A 16,297-nucleotide genomic window follows, 5' to 3' on the forward strand; every position below is an offset into this window, starting at 1 on the left:
TGCAGTTCTGGGGTGTATTAACAGGAGGGTTGTACGTAAGACATGGGAGGTAATTGTTCCGCTCTACTCAGCACTTGTGGGGCCTCAACTGGAGTATTATGTCCAGTCTGGGGCACTGCACTTTCAGAAAGATTGGAGAGAATCCAGAGGAGAGCAACAAAAAAGATCAGAGGTTTAGAAAACATGACGCATGAGGAAATGTTGAAAGAATTGGGCATGTTTAGTCTAGAGAAGAGATGGCTGAGGGGGGACTTGCTAAGAGTCTTCAAATACGTAAAAGATTATTATAAGGAGGATGGTGATCAATTGGTCTCCAAGCCTTCCAGAGGTAGGACAAGAAATAATAGACACAGTCTGCAGCAAGGGAGAGTTCGGTTGTCTATTAGGATAAACTTTCTAATTCTAATGATAGTTAAGCGCTGAAATAGGTTACCAGTGGAGGTTGTGGAATCCCCAGGTTTGTAAGAATAGGTTAGACAAACACCTATCGGGATGGTCTAGGTTTACTTATTCCTGCCTCAGCATGCAGGGATGGACTAGACTAGATGACCTCTTCAGGTTCCTTCCAGCTCCTTATGATTCTATGCTGCCGAAAATATTTCAATGTATTTGTCTTGAAAGTTTAAATTAATTGCATCCAGTGAATTCTTGTCTGTTTTCTTTTATCGTCTGGTATAAAAACAGAGCAGACTATGACTCAAGTGGAGAAACCTTAGGAAGAAAAGACCCTGAAGCCAGAACTGTCACAGCTGATCGGGAGTAATTCTATATCAGTGAAAGAGTTGGTTGGGACACTCGGACAGCTCGCTTCCCAGACGGAGAGGAAAGATGGAGAAAACGAATTCTCATTCTGTAAAGGTGCAACGTTGCAACTCGTTTGAAAAGGGTAATCGGATGGCCATTCCTTCCTCTTTCTTTCTGGGGACATGGGGAGTAAAGCGTGTTGTAAAGGATTAGACCCTGAGCGTCTGGGAAGGTTTGAACAGCCGATTTTTCAGAGGAAGCAGGAGCCAGCCAGAGGTGGCATAGAACATACTTATTTTTAACACATGCTAAGCTAGTTGAGTCAAAGCTTAAACTTCCCTGTAGGCTTCAGCTCCATCATCTTAGCATGTGTTAAAGTGCAAATTCTTGTCTTTCCTTGATTAGAACTTTAGGAGATGGTTAGCTAGCTCAGTCTAACTGGCATGGCCTGACGTCACACCTCGAAATCCTAATCTAGACAGGGCCACGGAGTTAGGAGGGGTCTGCTATTTTGGGTCAGATCCATAGATGGTGTAAATTAGCATAGCTGCATTGAAGGTATAGAGCTACACCGATTTTGTGGGGCTGGGCCATATTTTCTTCTCTTATTAAACAAAAGCCAGTTGTTGCCAAGATACTCGAAGCAACAGCCCTTGAAACTTAACCTTGGCAGAAACACCAGGAACACCTGAATAGCCAGACTTATCTTCTAATGCAGGGGTCGGCAATCTTCGGCACGTGGCCCATCAGGGTAATCCGCTGGCGGGCCATGAGACATTTTGTTTACGTTGACCATCCGCAGGCATGGCTCCCTGCAGCTCCCAATGGCTGCGGTTCGCCATTCCTGGCCAATGGGAGCTGCGGGAAGCGGTGCAGGATTACCCTGATGGGCTGCTTGTCGAAGGCTGCCGACCCCTGTTCTGATAATATGACCCATATAGCGAAACATCTCTTGATCCAGGACAGCTCAACTGCTGATATTATGGAGGCATTTGATAGGCAATTCCAAAGCTTAAGGTTATAGCCCATTTATAAGCCTGAGGCCTTGTCTACATGTGGTGGCTGCTATCTTGGCCAACACTCCGGCGTTTGAACCAAGGATCTGCAGAGCTGAAAGCACAAACGGCTATGCTTGTGCTAAACTTCTAGATCTAGCGCCTGTAACAGACCTGTAAAAGAAGACTGAGAGGGGACCTGATAACAGTCTTCAGATATGTTCTAAAGAAGACTGTGATAAATTGTCCTCCATGGCCACCGAAGGCAGGACAAGAAGTAATGGGCCTAATCTGCAGCAAGGAAGATTTAGGTTCGATGTGAGGAAAAACTTTCCAACTCTAGGGTAGTTATGTTTATGGAGGCTAGGTCCATCAATGGCTATTAGCCAGGGTGGGCAGGGATGGTGTCCCTAGCCACTGTTTGCCAGAAGCTGGGAATGGGCGACAGGGGATGGATCACTTGATGATTCCCTGTTCTGTTCATTCCCTCTGGGGCACCTGGCACTGGCCACTGTGGGAAGACAGGCTACTGGGCTAGATGGACCTTTGGTCTGACCCAGTGTGGCCATTCTTATGTTCTGGAATAGACTTCCAAGGCAATCCCTATTGTTGGAGGTTTTTAAGAACAGATCGGACAAACACCTATCAGGGATGGTCTAGGTTTACTTGGTCCTGCCTCAGCGCAGGGGGCTGGACTTGATGACTTCTTGAGATTCCTTCCAGCCCAACATTTCTATGATTCTAAGAACTGAGATACTCTGAAACTGAAATAAAAGCAGTCACACCACCTTTTGTGTTAGTTTTGCTGTACTGGTTCAAAACCACACAGCTGAGTGAAATTGGCGCAATTCTGCAGCCTTATTTTAACCCAGTAAATCTGGTAGAGAATAGAGTATATGGTCCAGGTTGAAGGAAGCCTTATCATGCCTTTCGTTTTTGGTCTGAAGGCCCCAATCCTGCTAACACTTTAATGCTTAATTTTCAGCAGATTAGTAGTGATTTAGGCTTCAGTATCAGCTATTTGTGCCCACTGCTTTGAACATAGATCCCTGGTTTGTACTTCTAGCTGCCTATAATAATAAAAATGTAAGTATGTATTATAGGGCCTAGACTCAGCCCCCAGTCATGATCAGAACCCCATTGTGCCGGGCGCCGCACAGACACCCAGCGAGAGACCGTCCCTGCCCCAGCTGAGATCAGGGCCCCGTTGTGCCGGGCGCCGCCCAGACACCCAGTAAGAGATAGTCCCTGACCCAAGTGAAATCAGGGCCCTATTGCACCAGCTTCTGCACAGACACGCCGTCCCTGCCCCAAAGAACTCACAGTCTGAACAGACGAGGGTAGAAGAAAGAGAGGATTATAATCCCTATTTTACAGATGGGGAGCGAAATCTCAAAGAGTAAGTGACTTATCCAAGGACACACAGGGACTCAGTAGTAAACCTGGGAATTGTATCCAGTGTCCCGAGTCCCATTCTCGTGCCTTAACCACATGTAATTTAGTAGCTGGAAACAAGGAAGAGGAGCCAGTGCTATGTGACCAAGCAGCTCTCTGCAGACAACCAGCAAGGGCTGTCAGACCAAAGTCGGACAACCACTTGACGAAGGGATCCTGAAAGATGTCTGAAATCAACCAGACCCTGCTTTAGCCAGTGGAGATGGCAAGAGGTTGGCAGCTATCAAGATTAGATCAAAAATAAATATTGTCAAGTGGAAGCCTGTCTAGATCTTTAACTTCTCATTCCCCTTTTAAAAACAGGTGGGGGATGTTGTACGGTAACTTTAGCTGAAAACTAAAGCAGCTTGTTTTGGGCAAGTCTGAGGCATGGCTAGCCCCATTGAATACTTGGATACTAATGGCTTTTTCTCTTTCAGAGGGTAAATCTGCACGTATCAGATTTTTTAGATGGAGGATTAGAGTTGTAGTTGAAGTTCTCGTCATAGCTGTATTTCTCATTTCTTTGGTAGGTGAGTAAACAAAATGGAATTTCCATGAGAAATGTTGAGTGTTTAGAATTTTTCTTCTCTCCAATCAGACTGGTGCAATAGCCCGGTGGGTAGAGTGCCAGGCTTAACTTCTAGCTCTGCCTGATTCTGAGCAAAGACTTGAACCCGGGTTTCCCACCTCCCAGATCAGTGCCTGTAGAAGCAAGGCATGGCCTTACAGGCATCTTGTCTCGGTTTCTCGTCTCTCAGGACCCCTTGAGAACTCCACGCAGAGTCCAAAAGAGGATGAGGCAAAATTTCCCTGCTGCTGTTCTACTTTATTACATCCAAAGAAACTTGAAATAAAGTCTCTCCCCTTGGGTTCAGGGGATTGTACAGCCCTCGTTCTTGGGGTTTGTTTCCCGTTCTGGGCTGGATTCTTTAAGAGAGTCTCTTCTACTTTATTACATCCAAAGAAACTTGAAATAAAGTCTCTCCCCTTGGGTTCAGGGGATTGTACAGCCCTCGTTCTTGGGGTTTGTTTCCCGTTCTGGGCTGGATTCTTTAAGAGAGCCCTCGATGGCTTTTTATCAGGCCTAGGTGCTTGTTAGTCCATTAACTGCCTAGATAGGCTCATTCCCTTTAATTTAGCTCACCTGTAGCCTGGGCCCAGACTCCCTTTAAAAGGGGCCAGCAACCACTTGAAAGTGCCCTAACCAATTGGCTACTCTGGGGTGTCTCTGTCTCTTGTTTTAATCAGAAATTCCTCCCTGGACCCAAGAAACCTTCCCAAGAAAACCGACCGGCTTCGGTGAAAAGTTTCAGTTTTTACAAATTGGTATTTTCCAATTGAAGAAGCGTTTTGTCAAATAATTCCCGACCGGCTCCAGTTATCTCCCAGAAACCGAGCATAGGTCTTCTGATCTAACTTCTGATCTTTCCTATCACATACCCTCCAGCCAGCAGCCAGACACTGAAGAGTCTTTGAAGCCTAAATCTGGGGCGACTTATTTTGATTCGTGACTCTGAACAGAGAAGTGGGGCAGGAGAGAATCAGTTTCTTTCTTTGTCCTTTCCAGTGATGGCATTTAAAACCCAGCAGTCATGTCCACTCCCCATCGCTGCCTCGTGTTCAATCTGCTGTTCCATCCCCTCGTGTGAGGATGGCTGGGTCGGATACCAAGGGAAATGCTACTATTTCTCAGAGGCCGAAGGGAACTGGACCTACAGCAAGAATAACTGCTCTTCACTTGGTGCCTCCCTGGCTGTGATTGACACCCGGCAGGACCTGGTAAGGAAGAAACTGATTTCTTGTTCTGTATGGCAATCTCAATAGACTGGGATTGCAGTGATAGTGACTGACTCATTCCAGGGTTCTAGGTTTGGAATGCTAGTGACTGATTAATTCTGGGGTTCCAGAATTGGAATGCTAGTGACGGACTCATTCCGGGGTTCTGGGTTTGGAATGCTCGTGACGGACACATTCCGGGGTTCCAGCCGTGAAGCTCATAGCAGCCTCTGGTCCCTGTAATGGTAAAGATGCTAAATAGCATGGACATTTCAGCAGCTCGACTCACAACTGGCATCTGTGTCGTCATGGCTGAGATCTCAAAGTGTAAGTTGAAAGGCAGTTCTCATTATAAGCCTATTGCCAAGATTTTCCAAAGTGACGACTAATTTTTGGTTGCCCAATATCAGGTGGCTTCAGAGGGCCTGATTTGGAGAAATTGCTAAACTCCTGCCCTCTAAAAATCAGAGCCCTTTAAGGCTTCTCACGATGGGCACCCAAAAATCACTAGGTACATTTGAAAATCTTGATCTCTGTGGGGTCTCAGTTCCTACTCTGTAAAATGGGGCTGATAATCCTCACCATTGTCTGTCTTGTCTGTGAGCTCTTGGGGTGGCCGCTGTCTCTCAGGATAAGGACATAAAACAGAAAGGGTTATTGAGTCCAGGACCTGCTTTCACAGGCAACCCAGTTTGTTAATAAACTTATCAAGCTCCATCTTCAAGTTTGTTAGGTGTTTGCCCTTGCCTGCTCCTATTGGTCAGCTGTTCCAGAGCCTCCCTCCCTTGATGGGTAGCAACTTCCAATTTCCAGCCTGAATTTATTCATGGCCAGTTTGTCCCCATTTGTTCTTGTGCCAACATTAGCTTGGAGCTTCAGTGGCTTTTTCTCCTTCCCGGGTGTTTTATCCTGTGATGTATTTATAGGGAGCAATCAGATCCACTCTCAGGCCTGCTAAACAAGCCAGGTTGTTCCAGTTTCCTCTCCTATGTGCATGTACATAATAATCTACACAGCCACTCCTTCCCTTGGTGGGCAGTAGCTAAACTGAGCAAGGACTGCTGCTGGGCAGAAAAGTGGTGGCTGCCACAAAGAGTTTTTAAGAGGAACTCCATCTATGCGTGTTATTGGATCCTGCATGGTAGTCATTGCCACTTATTCCCTACAAAAAGCATTTTGGCTTCCTGTCGCAAGTTGATCCAAAGTGGTCTATTTTATCTGAAAAACTCTGTTATTATTTATTAGTATCTAGAGGTCCCCCACAGAGATCAGGGCCCCGTTGTGCCGGGCGCTGCCCAGACACACAGCGAGAGACAGTCCCTGCCCCAGCTGAGATCAGGGCCCCGTTGGGCCGGGTGCTGCCCGGCCACACAGCGAGAGACAGTCTCTGCTGCAAAGATCTTATAATCCAAATACCTCCTTGGGATGAATGCTCATGACTAATTGATTTTGCAAAGCACATATACTAGAGCAGGTCAAAAATTGTCAAACAGAACAGTCGGGAAATGTTTTGCTAGAATTTGTCAATTTAAACAGTTTTTGATGGAAAATTATCAGAATGAATCAGTTTGATAAGGCTGACATGAAACAGTCCTATTTTCCCAAAATGAAATATTTCATTCCATGAAGAATTTCGAACTTTCAACCTTTTGTCCTGACTCGGGACAAAACTAAAATTCAGAGTTTCCCGCGGGATGGCAATTCCATTTTCCCCTGCTCTAAAATATATACATACCGTTGTTGTCAAACACGCATAGTCCACTAAGGACCGTTGCGCCAGTCTGAGTGCCCGTGGCAGCTGGCGTTGCACCAGGTGTTGTGTGATGAAGTTCCCAGCTCTTGTTCAGTCCCGCGATCCCACAGCGCTCTGGGGTGGGCCTGGATGTGGTGCCAGCAAGGGTCAGGAAACAGTCCCCTTTGCACGTTGCTGGAGAGTTTGAGAGCACGATGCGCCGGGTTACTTTTGTCCATCCTGGTGACATGGCTGAAGAGCCTGCAACACTACTTGGAATAAAATGAGCGACTGAAGGAAGGCCGGATCTTTGCGACGTTGTGACATTTCCCCCAAAACCAAACCACCTTATGCTCTGGAACGGGGCTGTATAGAGTGATGGAACGATAGTCTTCTTCGACAAGAGTGGGGTGGAATGATGCTGTGTGCAGTCACTGAAGGCCGTTGTACATAACGAGCTTCCTCTTTGCTTCTTTATCGCCCTAAGGATTTCGTGCTGCGATATAAAGGCACCACAGATCCGTGGATTGGTCTCCAGAGGGGCTCCGATCATCACTGGAAATGGGAAAACGGCACCAAATTCAACAACCTGTGAGTTTCTTTGCTCAGCTGGAACATTGTGTCAGGCTGTGCTGTGTTTAAAGCTGGAACTCAGGAGGTCTGGTTTCCATGTCTGGCTTTGCCATGGGCTGTGTGTGTGGTCGGGGCCTGCATGGTACAATAATGCTTTGGCCAAATTGCTGGGTGGCTGGGTGTCTCAACCCCGCCAGTGATGCAACCAACTCTCCTGGGTGGGGGAAAATGGAGGTCAAGTGACCCAATCAGGTGATAAGGGTGAGGCTTTGGGTGAATCAGAGGCTGAGCTGCTGGAAAAAAAGCACTCCACCAGCATCTGGTCCCTGGAAAGAGGGCAGTGAAACCCTGGTCTAAAGGGAAGTATGTTTGCAGGCTGGAGAGGCCGACTTGAACCACCCAGTCCCAGGAAGCAGGGCTGTGGAAACCCTGAACCTAGGGTGGTGGGTGAAAGGAGGCTGACTTTGGGAGCCAGACTATGTTCAATACATTAGACCCCAAGAAGACGGCGATATGGTTTTAAAGACTTTTGTGCTGAGCGGCTGATTTCTAGGAACCTCGGAGGGAAACTGAGTCAGGGTCATGAGGGGTGTGTACAAGCCACATCTTGCTGTTCTTTCCAGGTTTGAAGTCAGAGGAGATGCAAACTGCGCATTTCTGATGGAGACTGCTGTCAGCTCTTCAAGGTGTTACACCATGAGAAGCTGGATCTGCAACAAACCGTATGCATAATAGATGAAGGGAAAGTAACACGGACATACAGTGGGGCTGCCAGAAATGAAGGACTTAAATCACAGTTAGACTCTGAAAACTGAGAGCAAAAAGCTTCACCTTAGGAGTACTGATTTATTATCTTTTGGTGTCTCCAGATCAGATGGGTTCATTTTACAAGTAAACAGATGCTGCTGGGGTTCCTCCCCACCCCCACCCCCTCGTTAGCAGCCAGCATCACAAGCTTGCCTCTGGGATCTGAGAGTCAAGCTGGGGTCTCAATTTCATACAGCATCTCCAGGGATAAAAGTTCTGCGGGGCACAGCTGCTGCCCTTTGTGGACGCCCATGTTGTTCCTTTATCCCTTTCCCATCCTGCCCTCCGTGACCGCCATGTGGCCCCCTGTCCCCTTCCCGTGCTGCCCCTCTGACCCACACAGCCCCCGTCCCCTCCCTATCCTGCCCTCGATGACTCTCGCACCATCCCTCCCTCACCTTATCCAGCCCTTTACTGACCCTTTACTTCCATGGGAGCTACAGTTGTTTGGCACTTCTGGAAACTGGACACCTAAAGAATTGTCCTAATTTTAGGCACCTACATTCCAAGACTTTGGCTTTACCCTCGCCATGCTCAGTTTCCCTCAGTCGGAGGATACTGCCTGCTGATTCAAGCACCTTGGTGCTATCAGACTGAGGCGTGTGGTGCCTCTTAGCCCTGGGCTGCTTCTAGGTCACGTGGCTTTTGTTTCTTCTTTATATTCTCCTTCCAGCATAGGTACATTGTCACTGTTGATATGGGCTTGGAGGAAGGTAAATCCTAGATACAGGTTTAGTTCTATTATCAGCGAAGCTTCAGCCATCCATAGAGCAATTTCCCAGAGTGCTGGAGGTCACAGACTCTTTCGCTCCGTGGAGTATTGAGTCAGCACGAAGCTCCAGCCGTTCGTAGCCAAATCCCCATAGAACAGTTGTCTTCATTGCAAGGCCCGGGAGCCAGTGGCTGCTCCCATTGACCCTAAAGTGCGGCTCCCTAAGTTCCCTCTAAGAGCGAGGGCCCTGTCCCATGGAGCTTCCTGCTGCCTGCCAGCAGGGGGACAAAGAGGCCCCTTCCCCGGAGCTAGCTGCTGCCCGCAGGGAGAGGGCTGGGGGAAGTCCTCTGGCCCCATCCCCTGGGCAGCCTGCCTGCGCCCCAAACTCCTCATTCCCGGCCCCACCTCAGAGCCTGCACCCCCCTGCCAGGCCCTCACCCCCTCTGCATCCCAATGCTCTGCCCCAGCCCTGACCCCCCTACTGCACCCTGAATCCCTCATCCCAGCCCTGCCCTGCAGCTCTCACCACTGAATCCTACACATTGGCTCTCACATTTGAAGGCTTTTTGCCAAAGTGGCCCCCACTTCAAAAACACTGAAGAGCACTTCCATAGGAGTTTGTGAATTTAAGAACTAGACACTGCAAGGAAGCCCCTTAAAGAGCAAACTTGAGCAAGTCATTTTGCCTCCCTCTGCCTCAGTTTCCCCATCTGTAAAATAAGGATAGCGATGCTGACCTCCTTTGTAAAGTGCTGTGAGCTATACTGATGAGAAGCAGAGGGTGATTATGACATTACTGATGCATTTTTTTAAATACTTTATTGGACGGAGGGCCCAGTGCGGTCTCTGTTGCTTCATTCCATGTCAGCTCACACTTACAGTCCAGTTTCCCTGTTCACAGGATCTTGGACTAAACCACAAACAATCATTTTGCTTCCTTCTGAACTTTTATCCGCATTTTAAGGTATTTTTATAGGCCTGGATTTCAGCTGTATGGTTTGCAAGGTTTGGGGTTTTTCTACTGTTTAATAAAATGTAATAAATACATTTGAGTATTTTATTTATGTACATTATGCATAGGAGATGTGTATTGTCAAGGGATGATAGTTTCATGGGTATTGTAGACTGATGGATAGAGCCCTGCACAGATACAAATTTCTATCTGCGGATGTGGATATCCGCGGATAGAAATGTGTATCCACACAGAACTCTACTGAAGGACAGCCAGTAAGCAATTGTCCTTCCACTAGCAAATACACAAAACCAGCTTTCCACTGCCCCACATCATAGTCAAACTCCTGACTAGAGCTAGGTGAAATTTTTTATATGAATTTTTTTTCAGCAAACAAATGCAGATTCGCTGACGGTGAAACATGTCCCACATTCAGGCTGGTTTCACTGAATTGTTTTGGGCAGAAAAAACTCTAAACAAAACAAATCTAAATTTCAGGAAAGATATGGACAAATTGGAGAGAGTCCAGCGAAGAGCAACAAGGATGATTAGGGATCTGGAAAACATGACCTATGAGGGAAGATGAAAGAAATTGGCTTTGTTTAGTCGGGAGAAGAGAAGACTGAGAGGGGACATGATAACAGTTTTCAAATGCCTAAAAGGTTGTTACAAGGAGGAGGGAGAACAATTGTTCTCCTTAACCTCTGTGGATAGGACAAGAAGCAATGGGCTTAAATTGCAGCAAGGGTGGTTTAGGTTGGTGATCAGGAAAAACTTCCTAGCTGTCAGGCTGGTTAGGCACTGGAATAAATTGCCTAGGGAGGTTGTGGAATCTCCATCATTGGATATCTTTAAGGGCAGGTTAGACAAACGCCTGTCAGGGATAGTCTAGATGGTGCTTGGTTCTGCCATGAGTGCAGGGGACTGGGCTTGATGACCTCTCAAGGTCCCTTCCAGTTCTATGATTCTGTGATAAATGTTTCGTTTCCACATTTTTGAAATGAAGCATTTTGATATTTTCAGTGAAATATGTTTTCCTATAATGGGGGAACTGTGATGGTTTTACTTGGGGGGTGGTGGTGGGTGGGAAGGGGGTGTGTGCGCACCTATATATGCTCCGTGAAATGTTTTTTATCTTGGTTATTCATTAAGGCAGTAATGGCTGAGCAGAAGCATATTACCCCACTGCCCTAAGTATTACACCTTGCTCGTTTCTGTGATCTCTGAGCCCCAGCAATTCCAGGCTATGAGCCCATAAAAAAAATTGAATCAAAAGTGTGAGCAGAAGTGTTGTCATCAATGTAGGGTTCAGAGTGAAATCCGAGTCCCACTGAGCTCAATGAGACTTTCGCTGTTAATGTCAAGGGGGCCAGAATTTCACCTTCTGTTTATATACTCTTTGGGGTATGGACCATCTTTGTGTGCTGTGTTTGTACAGCCCCTAGCACAGTGGGGTCCTAGTCCATGACAGAGGCATTACTACAGTACTACTAGTACTGAAAAAGAGTGATCATATGGACCTTTAGATCAATACAATAATCAAGAACAAAGCAGGATTGCATTCACAAGAGTCTGTTAGCCACTATAGCCAATCCCAAGTGTTCACAAATCAGGAGTCAGAACAGTCCTGAAAATCACGTGTGTGATTTTAAAACCATGAGACTTAAAAAAAAAAAAAAAAAATTCTTTTTATTTGACTTCTGGTTTTTGAGCCTACAGGGGCCCCTGTTTTCAAGTGTTATGTCACAATCACAGGGGCTAGAGTAGTGGTGAGCAACCTGCAGCCCGCAGGCCACATGTGACCCGTCAGGGTAATCTGCTGGCGGTCTGCGAGACATTTTGCTGATGTTGCCCATCCGCAGGCACCTCCCGCTGCAGCTTCTAGTGGCTGTAGTTCTCTGTTCCCTGGCAATGGGAGCTGTGGGAAACGGTGCCTGCGGATGGTCAATGTCAACAAAATGTCTCATGGCCTGCCAGCGTATTACCCTGATGGGCCATGTGCAGCCTGTGGGCCGCAGGTTGCCCTCCACTGGGTTAGAGACTTGCTTTTATTTTAATTCAAGCTGAGATCATCCTATAATCACATGAGTCCAGGAGCTGGGGCTTTAGGAAACAGGCTGTCACAGGGCATGGCTGCCCCATCATGCTCCCTTCTGGTGGAGTGTGCCTCTGCAGGAGAAACCTGCCTCAGAGTCAGTTTCCACCTCTGAGGCAAGTCTTCTTGGCCTTCTGCACAGGGGTCTGTGTTGGTGATTTCACTCTGTCTTGCAGCAAAGTCACTACACATATTTAACCCCTCCCTTGGTAACAAAAGTTCAAGCCAACAAAAGGTTCTTCTGCTCCTTTTGGGCTCCTCTTTAGCCCACCTTCTGGGCTCAATTCTCAATCCTCTTTGGGCTACCTTTAGGTGCTTCCTTGCTCTGTTACAGAGCATTGACTCCCTGGTTGCTTTCCCTGGAGTCCCTCTCAGTCTATCACTCACTGGAGGTTTCCCCCAGAAAATGCTGATTTGACAAAACTTAAAATGTTTTGCTGGAGTCTGACCTCCTATATAATACAAGCCGTTAAATTTCTCCAGCCCAATTACTTGTCTTTGACCAACATACATCTTCCAGAAGGGCAGCCAGTCAAGGCATCAAAAGATGGAGAATCCAACACTTCCTTTGGTCGTTTGTTCCAATGGTTAATCACGCTCACTGTTAAGAATGTCACAAAGGATCATCCCAGATCTCCTGAATCCCACCCTACAAGACCAGCTTCCCTCTAGAAGAAAGCCCCAAACAATTTCCTCCACTTATATTTGGAAATAACTTTTCTCCTCCCTTTTCAAAACTACGTGGTGATCAAGCCATGGGTTTAAAATGTATAACTCCAACTCATAAAACTCATCACTGCCCACTTACTAAAATACAAAGCTTTCATTTTTTCCAAGCAGGGACCACCAGGTTTATAGCAGGATGGCTCCCATCTGACACATCCACTTGAATTCAGAGTTGCAAGATTCAGAATTAATCCGATTCCTTCTGATCATCCCACAGCTGTTTCCTTCAGCAGAGCCAGTTACCGGGAACCTGCAAAAGATCTGTGATTTAAAATGTGATTTATTACTATCGATATGAGAAGATTTCAGGAGCATCACCTGTTTGTCACTCTGAAGTCTAAAATGTCTGTGGAGTCAGTGTGAAGCGATGGAATGAGCTACAAGCATGGTTGAGGGTTTCTTTTGTTCAGAATATTGCCATGTTCAGTCACTAAATATCTTACAACTGATTGTGTCAAGATTATGGCTCCAAATGTGGCTGCAATTAGTGCTGGGTGAATAATGATTTTCCGGTTTGTTGGCAATTTAGTCCACACACAAAAAATTTGTTTCTTGCTGGACTGAAACCAAAACTTGCTGAGATTTTTGGCGAAACATAAAATAAAATTTAAAAAAGTCAGTTGGGATCAACGCATTTTGACAAAATCGAAATGTTCTGTTTCGATTTTGACCATTTTAAGACTTTTTTTCAATTTTAAAAACATAAAGTTAAAGAAAATTTTTAAATGAAAAGTAATTTCAAACCGAAAAATTGATATATTTTGTTTTCATAGGTACCACAGGCAGAAAGTACCATTGTCATCATTTAGTCTGACCTCCAGTATAACACAGGGCAGAGACCAGCTCCAGAGTAATTCCTAGAGCAGATTTTTTAGAAAAGCATCCAATCTTCATTTAAAAATTTCCAGTGATGGTGAATCCACCAAGATCCTTGGTAAATTGTTCCAATGGTTAATTACTCTCACTGTTAAAAATTTACACCTTATTTCCAGTCTGAATTTGTCTAGGTTCAGCTTCAAACCACAGGATCATGTTATACCTCTCTCTGCTAGATTGAAGATCCCATTATTAAATATTTGTTCCCCATGTAGATACTTATAGACAGTAATCAAATCACCCCATAACCTTCTCTTTGTTAAGCTAAATAGATTGAGCTCTTTGAGTCTAGTACTGTAAGGCATGTATTCTAATAATGTAATCATTCTTGTGGCTCTTCTCTGCACCCTCTCCAATTTATCAACATCCTACTTGAATTGTGGACACCAAAACTGGATACAGGATTCCAGCCACTGTCGCACAGTGCCAAATACAGAGGTAAAATAACCTGTCTGCTCCTACTTGAGATCCCCGTTTATGCATCCCAGCATCGCTTTAACTCTTTTGGCCACAGCGTCAAGCTCATATTCAGCTGATTATCCACCACAACCCCCAAATCTTTTTCAGAGTCCCTGTTTCCCAGGATAGAGTCCCCCATCCTGTAAGTAGGGCCTGCGTTCTTTGTTCCTAGATGTCTACATTTACATTTAGCCATACTAAAACGCACATTGTTCGCTTGCGCCCAGTTTAACAAGCGATCTAGATCGCTCTGAATCAGTGACCTCTCCTCTTCATTGTTTACCATTCCCCAGTGTTTTGAAAATATCTAAATGGAATGCTTTGATGGATCGATCAATCGATTGATTTTCTGAAATGAACAATTAGGTGGAGCCTCCATGAATTTGCAGAACATTTCGGTGTCACTGAATCTCTCTTTTTTTGCCCAAAAAAGTTTTGGCAGAAAGTTTTAGCCTAGCTCTGTTGCATTCCTCATGCATCCATGAGTGGGAGGGAGAGGCATAAAAAGGAATGAGTTTAGCAATCGCTAATTCTTGAGGATGAAGAAGACCTTTCACTATCAGAAATTGGTCCAGTAAAAGATATTACCTCACCCACCTTATCTCTCTCAAATCCTGGGACCAACACAGCTACAACTTTCCTACCTCATGTAAACCAGTAACCAATTACAAACACTCACAGTCTTTGATCTAATGGGGAAGTGTTCACCCAGGTCCATTTCTTCTCTGGTGATTTAATGGTGAGTCCAATCCAAACAAGGTTTGTCCCTTGAGTAATGTTCTGTATGAACTCCTGCCAAGTGTGAGACAGATGCATCAGGGTGAATATAATTCTCTGGTTTCTTGTGTTCTCCTCATGGCCCATGGGAACCCCATGTCGTTGAGAGCCCCATCGGACTGGAAAGATGTAGCTGGATGCAGTGGTGGAGCAGTGACTTCACACAGCACCGTACGCTGGCATCCACACGCTACAATAGGATCAGCCTTAACTCCAACAGATTCCCATCTCTGAGCCCTCTGGATAGAGGAAAGCACAGGGATAGGCCAGAAGGCCATACTCGCTCCTGAGAGTGGAAGCAGGAGCATGTGGGGGGGAAGAGTCAGTGCAATATTCCTATGGCTCTTTAGACCAACAGCCCGGAGCAAGACCACGTCCTCTGCCCCTCCCATTTACCCACAAGCCCCTTCCTCGGTAGGGCTGTCTCTACTGCCTGCAGTGGAAATACATTGATTTAAACCAGTTGGGGATCAGGTGCATGGAATTTTCCATTGAGGATGTTTGGCGACATGGGACAGTCTAGCCCAGCTTGTTAAACCAAATATTCCATCTCTGAAATTCACCCTCATCCGCTGTGTTAGCAACATCCGCGGTAAACCATAACAAAACCTCCCCAGGCAAAGTTAAACCCTCAGCTTAGTTTCTTTACCATCTCCTCCCTGTCCTGGATCACCAGCATCTGAGACTTCCTCATTTCACAGTCTTTAAAGCTCTCACTCCAGAACTTACTCTCTTTAGAGACCCAATAGCATTTGTCTCTGTGAGGCAGCCAGTCCCGGGGGCAGACTTTGCACCCGGAGCCATCTGGAAAGAGACATAAAAGCAGGGACTTCATCAGCGGAGTTGAGGATTCTGGGGGGGGAGCTCAGGCTGGGAGAGCAGGGATCTGCAGTTTGGGACTGAGGGGCACTGGCCGAGTTGGAGGAGAGGGGGGATGCAGGGATGGGACAGAAGGGGGGCTTCTGGTCAGGACCTAGCTAAAAACCAGAAAAATGTGACAGGTTTCAGCGTGGTAGCCGTGTTAGTCTGTATCAGCAAAAACAACGAGGAGTCCTTGGGGCACTTTAGAGACTAACACATTTATTTGGGCCAAAGCTTTCGTTTTTTCCACTCCATGCATCTGATGAAGTGGGTTTTAGCCCACAAAAACTTAGGCCCAGATAAATGTGTTCGTCTCTAAGGTGCCATGAGGACTCCTGATTTATTTAGAAAAATGTGAAAAAAGAAAAGGAGTACTTGTGGCACCTTAGAGACTAACCAATTTATTTGAGCATGAGCTTTCGTGAGCTACAGCTCACTTCATCAGATGTATACCGTGGAAACTGCAGCAGACTTTATATACACACAGAGAATATGAAACAATACCTCCTCCCACCCCACTGTCCTGCTGGTAATAGCTTATCTAAAGTGATCAACAGGTGGGCCATTTCCAGCACAAATCCAGGTTTTCTCACCCTCCACCCCCCCACACAAATTCACTCTCCTGCTGGTGCTAGCCCATCCAAAGTGACAACTCTTTACATAATCAAGTCGGGCTATTTCCTGCATAGATCCAGGTTTTCTCACATCCCCCCCACCCCCATACACACACAAACTCACTCTCCTGCTGGTAATAGCTCATCTAAACTGACCACTC

At 46.2% G+C, this 16,297-nt stretch overlaps 1 protein-coding gene and 1 long non-coding RNA gene across 5 annotated transcripts in view; one reads left to right on the plus strand and one right to left on the minus strand.

Moving 5' to 3' along the window:
* LOC125621691 (C-type lectin domain family 2 member B) overlaps window positions 1-9,823 on the plus strand; it is a 25,794-nt gene extending 15,971 nt beyond the window's left edge. For all 4 annotated transcript variants that reach the window (XM_048818830.2, XM_075119563.1, XM_048818829.2 and 1 more), the window contains 5 exons: window positions 685-886; window positions 3,614-3,706; window positions 4,744-4,955; window positions 7,172-7,275; window positions 7,881-9,823. In XM_048818830.2, the coding sequence (XP_048674787.1) occupies window positions 829-886; window positions 3,614-3,706; window positions 4,744-4,955; window positions 7,172-7,275; window positions 7,881-7,989 (576 nt within the window). In that variant the 5' untranslated portion in view covers window positions 685-828 and the 3' untranslated portion in view covers window positions 7,990-9,823. The remainder of the gene's footprint in view (window positions 1-684; window positions 887-3,613; window positions 3,707-4,743; window positions 4,956-7,171; window positions 7,276-7,880) is intronic.
* Window positions 9,824-12,631: 2,808 nt separating this feature from the next.
* LOC142069146 (uncharacterized) lies at window positions 12,632-15,467 on the minus strand. Its single transcript, XR_012664986.1, has 3 exons — window positions 15,311-15,467; window positions 14,564-14,676; window positions 12,632-12,799 (listed from the first exon to the last, which is right to left on the minus strand). It is a non-coding gene; the product is annotated as an uncharacterized LOC142069146 (long non-coding RNA).
* Between the last annotated feature and the right edge of the window lie 830 nt (window positions 15,468-16,297).

The sequence above is a fragment of the Caretta caretta genome, chromosome 14 (genome assembly GCF_965140235.1).
Source record: "Caretta caretta isolate rCarCar2 chromosome 14, rCarCar1.hap1, whole genome shotgun sequence".
NCBI classification, from domain to species: domain Eukaryota; kingdom Metazoa; phylum Chordata; order Testudines; family Cheloniidae; genus Caretta; species Caretta caretta.